This window comes from Benincasa hispida, unplaced genomic scaffold, assembly GCF_027475165.1.
Source record: "Benincasa hispida cultivar pf3 unplaced genomic scaffold, pf3_genome.v1.1 HicScf1515, whole genome shotgun sequence".
Classification (NCBI taxonomy): Eukaryota; Viridiplantae; Streptophyta; class Magnoliopsida; order Cucurbitales; family Cucurbitaceae; genus Benincasa; species Benincasa hispida.
The window spans coordinates 15,672-26,943 of NW_028325871.1; the positions used below are offsets into that span (position 1 = coordinate 15,672).

Below are 11,272 nucleotides of genomic sequence, written 5' to 3' on the forward strand. Positions count from 1 at the left end.
CTTCCCTTACTCATTCCCTGCAGCAGCAAACCCCAGAAACCACCTCTCTTTCTTTCTCTCTCCTTCCTATAAAAACACAGACAAGCCCCATTTGAATCTCTGCTTTCTCCTAACAAAAAAATAAAAAGTAAAAAAGCTGATAAAAGTGACAATAAATTTGATAAAAATAAATAAATATTTAAAAAATAATTTCCAGCTGGAGAGTGTTTGTTATTTATTAGCAAAACTCAACGGGCCAAAATTTTGAAACCCTACTCCTCAGACGTTGTACTTCCTCCAAAATTTTGAAACCCTACTCCGATCCCCTCTCTCCCATTGTCGCTCCTTTCGTCGCCGTTACAGGGCCAGACCTTCCTCACTTTCCATTCTCATTTCATTGTCGCTCCCTTCGTCGCCGCACTCTGCTCCTTCGACGATGACGCCATTGCTCGCCAAGTCACTGATCTTGTTCGTCGATGTTACTGAAGTTAACGGTGATGGATCTCTTTGCGACGACTTTATCGCCAGAGTTTCGGATCGGCTTTCTTCTGGCGCGTTGTCTTGGAGCCGCCGTCAGGTGTATAATATGGTAATCTTGTTTGTTCTACTGTTCTAGATTCGTGCGTATTTCGTTGTCAAAGGAGTGTGATTTTTTTTCTTTTTCCATTTGTTCCTTTTAGCTTCATTGTTATAGAATGCTTAGGTCTGCCTGTAGTTAATAAGAGACTGATTTCACTTCAACAGGCAGGAAACCAATTACACATGTTTTTTCTTCGTTTTGTTTTTTACTTTTTTTTAAAAAAAAATTTCGGGGAGGAGTAAAAAATTGGCTACTACTGCCAGACCACTTTCTCAGAGTTTAGTGGACACTTAACGAACCAGCCAAACAAATGACAATGAAAAGGAAAGTTACAGCAATAAATTCATAATGCTACAACAACCAAAGGAAACAAACATTACCTAATATCAAACTCTTCAGATTTCTGTACAGCTTCTTCAGAAATCTGTACAGCTTTAAACTATCGGACAACAAATTTCCATGGCCAAATTAAGAACAACGATGGCCTCGTGTCAAATCTCGTGCCAGGCCTTGAATTACCAAGGTGATAAACTGAATAATTCGAAAGAAGCAAATTATTTTGTACTGCGCATATGCATTTTTTATGACAAGTTCTGAATTACTCTTCATATGCAGCAAGGAGATACGGGGAGAGATCCTCTTTGTTCTATATAAATTGACCACAATTCAATATGCATCTAACCATAGCACTGGAAATGATATTCTCTCTGCATTTTGCCCAGAACTTCTGTTTCTATCTCTGGAGGCGCTCATGAAGACTCAAAATGATGATGTCCGATTGAACTATGTAGGTTTGTCAACTTCTTCAAAACCACTTTTTTTTTTTTTTTTGTGTTTCCTAGACCGAACATGATGGCTAAATCTTCTTTCTGGTTTATAATTTGTAGCTGGTGGTGCATGAGTTTGGGTGATATTTTTGAATGTTTGCATTTGCGTACAAATGAAGCCCAGTTTCTCATTTTTCATCTTCTTTTATCTGATGTGTATTGATTTGTATACTGACAACTACCAGAATAAATGTTTTAAAAAAAAAGCTATGAAAAGCTATGTCATAATGGATGGAAAACTGAAAATGATGTATTGATTTGTATACTCATCTTCTTTTATCTGATGTGTATTGATTTGTATCTAACTATTCATGTTCATTCATTCATTGTGCATCACTACTAGAATAAATGTTTAAAAAAAAAGCTATGCAACATAATTATTTCCAACCTTGAGAATACTACATGATCATTCTATACTGACAAATAACTTGAATGCTTTGAGAAAATACAAGAAATGGATACTCGTGGTATTATGTCATAATGGATGGAAAACTGCATACCTTAATGGTTGCAACAAGGCCCAACCTGAAACACAATAAAGCTGCATTAGTCCTTTCTAAATGTAGTAAACTCATAGCTTTATTAAAAATTATAAATCTCTCTGCTTATCATAACTAAGCAGCCCCAAAAGAAATTAATTTTATCAGTACAAGAACAGCATAAAATGAACTAAAATATGAAAACCCCATAGAAAGATCCATGACCATCTTGTGGCAAGGCCGATAACAGAAAATTTTCAAACACTCTATGGAAGGAGTAGAAATTAAGTTTATTCACTACTTAAATCCCAATTAGAGTAGTGGCCCAAAATGAATAAAAAATTTGAAATTCCAAAGCAACAAGATAAATCGACCTATTTGAGCTCGGACTTAGGATATGCCATTCCACCAACAAAGTTGCTTGCCAGGATATTGAAGAAAGAAAGCAAAAGCTAAAAGAAAATGCAACTCAAAACATTTTGTTCATGTGCAAGTTTTTTCCAGACTTGAAGAACCATTTTACAAAATTCAGCTCAACCACATAGCTGCGCATCTACAGTATGGTTATAGGTTTCAATTCGATATTCTACCCCCAAAAGATATACCCAGATGACTTTTCATCTACCCGACTTCTTAGCTCAACTCTAAGTTTCTAAATTATGATTAGTCAATCCCGTAAACAAGATAAGATCACTTATCCAAAGATTTTAATCGACTTCTTTTCCAATAAATTAACAAACGCTGCCCTGAATGACTAAAATTTTGCAATGGCATATCAACTCTTAAGTTTCTATCAAAGGTCCTCTGCTTTCGTCAGACTAAGATCTCCAACTTAACACTGTGGAGCTAATAATTAGTTATCTATCCTCAGAGGGCACTTCCATCAAGCCAAACCAACTATTGGTTGAAGAAAATATAGTGGATTATGTATTTGAGATATTACGATTTTCAGGTGAGCAATCGTAGTCCTGAAAATTCTGAACAAGCATAATCTGTCAGGGATAAAGATATCTAGCTATTTTTTTTAGATCGAAAGGACACAGATGTACAACCTATGAAACAAATCCTAATCGTAGTCTTGAAAATTCTTGAACAAGCATAATCTGTCAGAGATAAAGACATCTAGCGATTTTTTTTAGAACTCAAGGACACATATGTACAACCTATAAAATAGTTCCTGTTCAAGTAAGGTCGTAGATATCTAGCTATTTTTGTGTTGGTAAATACATGAAAACTAGTCAAGGTCATAGATATCTAGCTATTTTTGTGCTGTTAAATACATGAAAACTACACATTCTTTTTTCAAAATAGTTCATATGCCAGAAACTTCGAATTCTAGGATAATGAAATGAGTTGCACATTGCTGAAGGTAAGGATCCCTTAACAAGGGCTTGCGTCTTCAGGCCCTTGATCTTCTTTCAAGAGCTGAATTGCCCTTCAATCAAAGGCTTGCGGTCGGATTTGCAACACTAATTCTAGTGTTGGGTCATGTTGCTAAAGTTCCTTTCCATCCAATTCACAGCCAAACACTTGGTCTCATTTTGAAATGCATTTCTCAGTGTCCTGGAGTAGTGGTTGTATCTCGTATTGAAGAACTAGTTCTTATTTTGACGAGTATGCTCCGTAAGAATGTGACTGGGGAGATGGGCATACATTCAGACACATTTGCAACAACCCGTGCAATCCTGGTCACGATTATGAAGTCTCCATCTCATAGGGTGCCACATCTAGCAACATCAATTCAAGAAGTATTAGAACATGTAGTTTTATTTCGTCTTAGTACATTCGAAACACAACCAGGTCAACTTTTACATTCTTTATACCTTCTCAAGGAGTTCTATATATATATTCAAGTCAATACTGTCATGGACAACTATATCACCAAAGAAATGAAAAATTGTGCTCTTGATGTATGTACAACACACTACCTTGGCTTTTAGCAACTATCAATGTAACTGAAGAGGAACTTGTTTTGGGGGTATTTGAAACTTTTCATTCGATTTTGCTCCAAAATCCTGACATCAGGACCATAGATTTTGCAAACACACTTCTATCTGCTTGTTGTTTGAGTTTCTCTTTTAGATGTCTAGGCTCATTTCTATATGAAAAGATGAAATGGAGAGTGTATCTAATGCTCAGTTCTCCGGTGGATGTCATCTTTGGAAATGATTTCACTGGCATTAGAGAACTTGTATCATTTTTTCCATCTGATCCAGTTGATTTACTGTTTCTACTTGGACAGGAAAGCTCCAATGACTCAGATCTTTCTTCTTGTTAGTCTGCTGTTTTGTTGTTACTATATGTAAGTTCATTACATGATGATAGGTAACACACTTTTGTTTCTTCTTTCTTGTATCCTCTTTTTGCTTAGTATTGTCTTGTAAAGGGCCGGCCGGCAAAATCATAGACGAAGCTTTATGGTATTTCTTTTAATTATTGGAAAAGGAGGGCTCCTGGGTATGTTCTCGAAAGGGAAGGTAGAGGTAGTACTTCGAATGGCGAAGAGAGGCGGCTCGGCAAAGAAGGAATGAGAAATCGTCAAAGATGACTTCTTTGTTGGCGAAACGAAGGGCTAGTTCTTTCTCTCTCCATCTTATGGTATTTCACTTGATTTCTTTCTTCTTGTCTTTCTTTATCCTTTTCTTCTTTCTCCTTTTTCTTTCTTTTTTTATCTCTGTTTCTCCGTCTATCTTCTCCATCTCTTGCTTAATTTTCTCCATTCATATGATTGTATCTCAATATCTTTTTGTTTTTCTGTTTTCTTCATCTCATTTCCATTGATACTCCTTTCTTCTATTTCTCTCTCTTTTTGTTTGCCCTTTGTTAAAATTTGATACTTCATGTATTATTATTTAGTTTATAGCTAAATGTCATTAAAGCTAAAATATTGAAATATTAGTAAAGTAACTTGGTCCTTAGTGTTGCGTGTGTGTATCATTAGTGTGGATGTTAGTTTAAACAATATAAAAAATTGTTACGACTGTTGTATTTGGTTAGTTAATCATGTACTTTTTTGCTAGGCTGAATCACTTCATTTTTGTCCATAATTCAAGTTACGGAGTAGAAGAACACACTAAAAGGTATGAAAAAGTTGTAGTAGTCTTTTACCTTCAGGCTATTAAATTTGAGTGATTTAGTCACATATTAACTCTAAATCTTGCTTTTTCTATCTTAAAATCTAGCTCTTTATTTTATCCTTGTTTTAAAAAATATTTGAATTAGTCTTTGTCAAATATTATGTCACACTTGAATTAGTCTTTGTAAAATTTAGCTCAAGTGCCTATTTATTTGTTTTGCTATTCTTACGTTCTCACTTCTTGGTGAAAACTAAAAATCCCATAGAAAGTTCATTTATTTTCTTGGTTGGTTCTTTGGGAACTATTAATGCCTTCCAGGTCTTGCAAAAAACCTCCCATATGTCTTAGGCCTGAATTGGCAAGTTTTGTGTAGCATAGCCGAGTTCTAAACATTTACCTTGGTTGTCCCTTTTCCACTAGAGTCTCCAGGTGTTTTTGGTTGGGATTTATGTTTTAAGCCTTTTCTTTTTGCTAAGGTTGGGTTTTCATCAAATGTTGGTGGAGGTCTTTATCTGTATGCCAATTGATTAATTTCGTGGAGACCAAATGTGTTTTAAAGTAGACTAAATTGTTACATTCGCTTGGAGACCAAATATCTCTTTTCATTTTTTCAATGAAAAATTTCGTTTCATTGAAACCCTCTCTCTCTCTCTCTCTCGTTGTTTTAGCCATAAAAATTTTAGTCTCTTGCTGGCCAAATCCTCACATCAGGGACTCATATGGAGCTTTTGGAGCATCAAAATCCCTTCTTAGAGTGTTATCCATTTTGTCCACAAGCTCCTTCCTCTTATTCTAGTCAAGTCCTTCATCTTCTCGACCTTGTCGAACACTCAATTTTCCACTTCTTTCATTGATTCAATCTTTCATTTCTCTACCTATCTCCCCATTTTCATCTTCATTTCTCTCCTACCAATGTCTCCGCCTTTCATCGCCAATGCCGATGTTTCCCTCGTCATTGCATCTTCTCCGTCGGAGATCGGCCTTGTTTCTACTGTGTATATCGAAGTCCAAGCCCACTGTATCGATCAACCTCTCCCTTTTCCCTCTATTCCCAAAAACCCCTTCAAAATCCTCGATGGCCCTCCTAGCTCTGCCGCTGACAATCCGGGTGTTTATTATCCATAGATCATTTACATTCTCTTCTTGTTTTGGAGTTTTTAGCCTTCATAACGTGTTTTTTTTTTTTACTCTGTTTGGTAACTGAGTTGATTGATGTCTCAAAGGAAGAGTGTGACATGCATTGAGTTTTGTTTGTTCTTTTACTATGTTTTGCTTATGATTGTAAATCTCGCTTTTGTTTGGAACTTGAGTTTTACTGAATGCGTTTGAGGCCAGTTGCCACTTCTTAAGGTTTTAGAGTGTTTGAATTGTGTTATATGTGCGTGCAGATGATATCACAAAGCTGTTTCCTGATCTTTTCGGCCAACAGTCGGCAATGTTGGTGCCAAGTGATTCCAGTTCGGTGCAGGTGAATAAGAAATTGAAGATCGGAGTTGTCTAGTTTGGTGGCCAAGCACTGGGAGGGCATAATGTGATTTCTGGACTATTTGGTAGGGTCTCATTGTGTCCACATTTATAAATCAAGAATAAATGTTTGCTTTTTTGTTCAAGTTGTGGCTAATTAGCAGCTTCTATGATTTTGGTGAAGATTTCTTACAGGTGAGTAAAAGGAAGCACGTTGTATGGTTTCAAGGGTGTCCTACAGGATCATGAAAGGTAAATATGTAGAACTGACTGCATAATTTATCTACCCATATCGCAATCAGGTTAATTTTCTTGAAGAGATTTCTAGCTTTCAGTTGTTAGAATTGTTAGTGTGAATATGTGTGGTCTCGATGCGAAGTGATTGCCATTTGAATGCAATTCTTGATTTAAATGAATTTTTGTTTTATCAGGGTGGTTTTGATATGATATGCAGTGGGAGGGATAAGATTGAAACACTAGATCAGGTGAAATTCTTTCTTTCCAGAATTTTCATTTTGAGACGTCTTGGTTGTAGTCAATGCATTAATTGACTGTTCGTTTCTATTTCCAGTTTAAGCAAGCTGAAGAAACTGCTAAGAAGCTTGATTTGGATGGCCTTGTCAATTGGTGGAGATGATTCCAACACAAATGTCTGTCTCCTCGCGAAAACTTTATGTATTTTTCAAAACTATGAAATTTGTTTATTGCCTCCCTCCTTTTTTCTCTCTCTTTCTTACTTTCATTGTCATAGATAAGCTATTATATGTTATTTTTATTGCAGAAATATAAGGTTGAGTAATTAATTACTATAGGGTACCATTTTTTGTGTGTGCAAGACTCTGTTATTTATATTCCCCTTCTATCTGTTGTTTTCAAATTAGGAGTAAGAATTTGAACCCGAGTGATTGGTTGCCCAAAACTATTGATGGTGATCTCAAATGCAAAGAGGTCACCACAAGTTTTGGATTTAATTCTGCTTGCAAGGTACTCATTTCTCTTTGTAACTACTTTAGAATTGATATTTCGTTTGGATTGAACTTTGGTGACTCTTTCAAAGTTGAAGTAGTTTCTTCAAGAACTCAAGGAAAAAATGGAATATCGCATTCATGAGATGAGACTCTTAATAGGCTCTGCTGATATTTATGCAGATATATTAAAAAATGATTGGTAATGTGCACAAAGAGGAAATCATAATAAACATCAATCGAGAAAAGGTCCGGATTAAAACAGTCAAGATTCTGGAAGAACGAGAGAAGAAGAAAATGCCACCGTGGACGTGAAAGGCCCAGCTTGGAATAAGTAGTCCTTGAGTTACTATGTGAAGACCTCATCACGGATGCATTCTTTTCGAATATCCTTTTTCTACATCAATACTTCATGAACTTTCATCACCTTATTATTACCTGTTATCATATATTTGCTTTTACGTCTTTCAAAAAAAAAAGAAAAAAGGGCGAGAAAAATTTTGCTAACTTTCTTTTATTGTTATCATTACCCTCTCAATGTTTTCTTTGCAAACGATCAAGGCACACGATTGCGGAGGCGCCGCATGAAGATACAACTACTTTATTATTATCATTACCCTCTCAATGTTTTCTTTGATGGAATGCAAAGGAAGATCGCCGCAAAGAAGGAGGCATCGACAAACAATGCCGACGACAGCGCACATTTTGGGGTTGTATTTTTCCTTCACTCTATTCCAAATTCTGCACCATCGCATCGTATTTTAATTTTGAAAGTTTTATCACCACATCCTGTTTGATTACCGCAATCATTTAACATTGATAAATTTAGTAAGTCGCCGCATGCTTTCTCTTTGCCATTTATGATTTCAATGATGAATCACATGCATCTATATTTTTTTATATATATACTAGAGTCAACTTATTTTTAGGACAATCACCTCAAGAAATGTTTTTAAAAGTTAGTGGTCGGCTAGCTTTCTTTCAAACTGATCCTTTACCAAACTTCTTAAGAACATCGCATGACTTCTTTCAATCTATTGGCAGAGACATGTCTGCGCATTTAAAATTTGGGGTGAGGTATTTATTTCAACCTTGCTATTTTTAGATATTGAAAAAAAAAAGAAACTTAGAATAACAACTCCACTGCTCCACGCAATGAAAACTCATTTGATAAGAGTTAAGTTGTGAATGACACATACCTGTAGTTGGATGTCCGCAAGACACACGTGGGGGCAAGCCAAAACGAAAGTAAGTTGCCAGGATCAACGCATAAAGAAATACCGCAATTCCGCTGCTAAGTATGTATGAGTCTAGTTTGAGAAAGAGCGTCTTGCTCCTAATTGGATGTCCGCATGACACATGTAGGGGTAAGCCAAAATGAAGGCAAGGCATGCGTCCATCGCATGGTAGTTGCGCTCGTCAAGCGATTGCGATCACCGTGTCGAAGTTGCGGTATTAAGCGAATGCGGTCACTGCAAGATTGCGGCTACACGATAACGCATAATAGAGGGATCAACGCAAGGTTGGTGGAATGAACGCTGACGTACATCTTGGGAAAATAAAAAACTGATGTTGACATTTCACCTACTACGCCATTAGCAGCAGAGATTTAGAAAGGACTAACACGTCGCGAATGTCAGAATCAGAGCAGTCCATTAATGCTGTCGGCGATCCAATCTCTATATAAAGAAGCCGGTGAGCAGAATGCCAACTTATCTAGAGTTTTTCCCTGCGATCCAGACAAATGCGTGAGAAGAAGGATTGAGAATCTTCATCTCCTTCTTCCATTCCGAGAAACGACCAAAGCCTACGATCGGAGCTAGATCTCGGGAGAGTCAGCTCCACCGCCCATCCATGGCACCTGATGCATTATTTTATGAGGTGGAATTATGGATGAAAATGCGTTGAGCACTTAAGTTTTCTCAGTGGAATTCAAGTAAAACCCCACTGAGTTTCTTGATAAGTTCAGGGTCAAACACAGGGACTTGGGAAAAAATATGCGGTGGTAATTTCTCAGAACAATTTGCGGTAACCAAATAAATCAAGTAGTTATTGGGAATGTTTTTGTGGTAAGAAAAATAAAACAAATGCAGCGTAAGTTCGAAAAGATTTATAAAACAAGACGCGGATGATATGCTGGTGAATGTTTTAGAAGAGTTTCGCTAACTCTTCTTAATGTTGTTCATGCTATGCGATCAGCAACACACATACAATAGTAAATCATCTCTTGATGCGAATGCTACGACTTTTAATGCTAGAACGCATGCGATATATGCGATAAGACTATAGGACCTACACATAAGCCTCTATTCTTATTTATGCGATGAAAAAATGACGCATACACATATAAGGCGACCACATAATACCATACCTATCTCTAGGATGCATGCGATGCAGGTTGGCAAACAGAATTTTTCTCTAGGTTCTTATCTTTTGTTTATGCAGTTCTAATCTTGCTCTCTCGAGTCTAGATTCTAACTTAGCTCTTTCAAATCTTAGGTTCTTTCTTTAGACTCTCTCTCTCGAGTAGCTCTAAAGGGATGTCGAGCACAACATAAAGAAAATGGAGAACCTAAAGAGAGAGTCTAAAGAGCTACTCAAGAGAGACTCGAGAGAGAGTCTAAAGAGAGAGTCTAAAGGGATCAATATGTCATTCTTGAACTGATATCATTTATAACCCGCTTTCTACAGGTGCAACAGCTTATTTCGGAACTTAATGAAATTCTTGCCCATGATATTATAGATGAGGATAGGTTATGGAAAAATAAATATTATAGATGAGGATAGGTTATGGGAAATGAAACTTACTACTCGTGCTTGAACTTTTGCTGTTTTACTTTAACGCTCCATTCCAAGTAATTGTTTTTTCTTTTTGTTTTATACACGTCTTTCCATGAAATTGAGATGGAAAAGAGAAGGCAACAAGGTGCATATAATTGGCGGCCAATTCAAGGGGTAGTCACATTTCTTTGGGTACTTATTCTATTCGTGCTTGAACTTTTGCTGTTTTACTTAAACGCTCCTGTTTAATAATTTAGTGATTAACACATATTATATTTAGCACTTGGGTAGTAGGCAAATCAGTTGATATCTCAAAAACATGCATGTTGGTAAATGCATTAAGATCTTTTAAATTCATATTTGATAATTAGGGGTATCAAGTATCTAGACTTCAATTATGAACTCGTAAAGAAAATGACCAATCAAGTGATGGCTTAGGCTTACAGCTACTTGACTTTCAAATGTAAACTTACCAATGGTACGAGCGAATGGCCATGAGATGATACGAAAAAAATTGTACTTTGCTGGTTAGTGCTCTGTGTGTTATCTCTGTTTATTTCTTCTTTTGACTTATACGTACGAAGGGATGTGTGGTTTACCCACGAACTTTGATTCAACTTATTGCTATGCTTTGGGTTACACTGCTGGAGCTCTCCTCCAGAGTGGAAAAACTAGACCAATATCATCGATCTATCTGTCTCACTTCTTGTACCTCCTGATCATTTTAGTCTCTAACCTTTTAACCTTTCATTCTTTTTTTTTTTTATATCAGTTTCCTCCATAGATTTTTTCCTCGTTTCTATTATGCATACGAGGTAGGAAATTTGGCTGCTTCTGTTGAAGATTGGATGGCTGGTGAAACTGCATTGACTTCGTTAATGGATGTGGAGAGGAGACACGATATGATTTTTTCATGAAAACGTGCATTCTTGTTCTCATGTTTTATTGAATAACACGTTAATAATTTTTTTATAGAATATTTTTTTATGAGGAATAAGAAGGGAAATGAAAAACAGAGTATCAATTATCCAGCCAAAATGTGAACAATGGAATTCACTAGAAGAAAAAAATGAAAGATGAAAAAAACTCTCCAATCTATATTAAAAAGACAACAATTTTC

The 11,272-nt window shown here is 36.3% G+C and overlaps 1 protein-coding gene across 24 annotated transcripts; it reads left to right on the forward strand.

The window, feature by feature from the left end:
- LOC150031023 (protein PUTATIVE RECOMBINATION INITIATION DEFECT 1-like) lies at positions 1-8,170 on the forward strand. 24 transcript variants are annotated; one of them, XR_016526265.1, is made up of 10 exons: positions 36-568; positions 959-1,082; positions 1,282-1,350; positions 4,108-4,190; positions 4,311-4,463; positions 4,886-4,945; positions 6,331-6,492; positions 6,591-6,658; positions 6,838-6,891; positions 6,978-7,241. XR_016526265.1 is itself a non-coding variant. In XM_090309348.1 (3 exons), the coding sequence occupies exons 1-3, from the start codon at positions 456-458 to the stop codon at positions 1,458-1,460; spliced, it is 303 nt and encodes a 100-aa protein (XP_090165474.1). In that variant the 5' UTR covers positions 10-455; the 3' UTR covers positions 1,461-1,704. The 24 variants fall into 24 exon arrangements, 2 of the variants coding, with proteins under 2 accessions (XP_090165474.1, XP_090165473.1); XR_016526266.1 differs by having other exon boundaries at positions 1,282-1,346; XR_016526257.1 differs by lacking the exons at positions 959-1,082; positions 4,108-4,190 and adding exons at positions 7,288-7,390; positions 7,555-8,170 and having other exon boundaries at positions 42-568; positions 1,282-1,346; positions 4,237-4,463; positions 6,978-7,081.
- Positions 8,171-11,272: the final 3,102 nt, after the last annotated feature.

Bases quoted from the DNA above. Each gene is read 5' to 3' on its own strand.
- LOC150031023 (XM_090309347.1), top strand. From the start codon at position 456: ATGTTACTGAAGTTAACGGTGATGGATCTCTTTGCGACGACTTTATCG. The intron at 569-1,174 runs GTAATCTTGTTT...CTTCATATGCAG, and splicing joins GCCGTCAGGTGTATAATATG to CAAGGAGATACGGGGAGAGA. The intron at 1,347-1,446 runs GTAGGTTTGTCA...TATAATTTGTAG, and splicing joins ATGATGTCCGATTGAACTAT to CTGGTGGTGCATGAGTTTGG.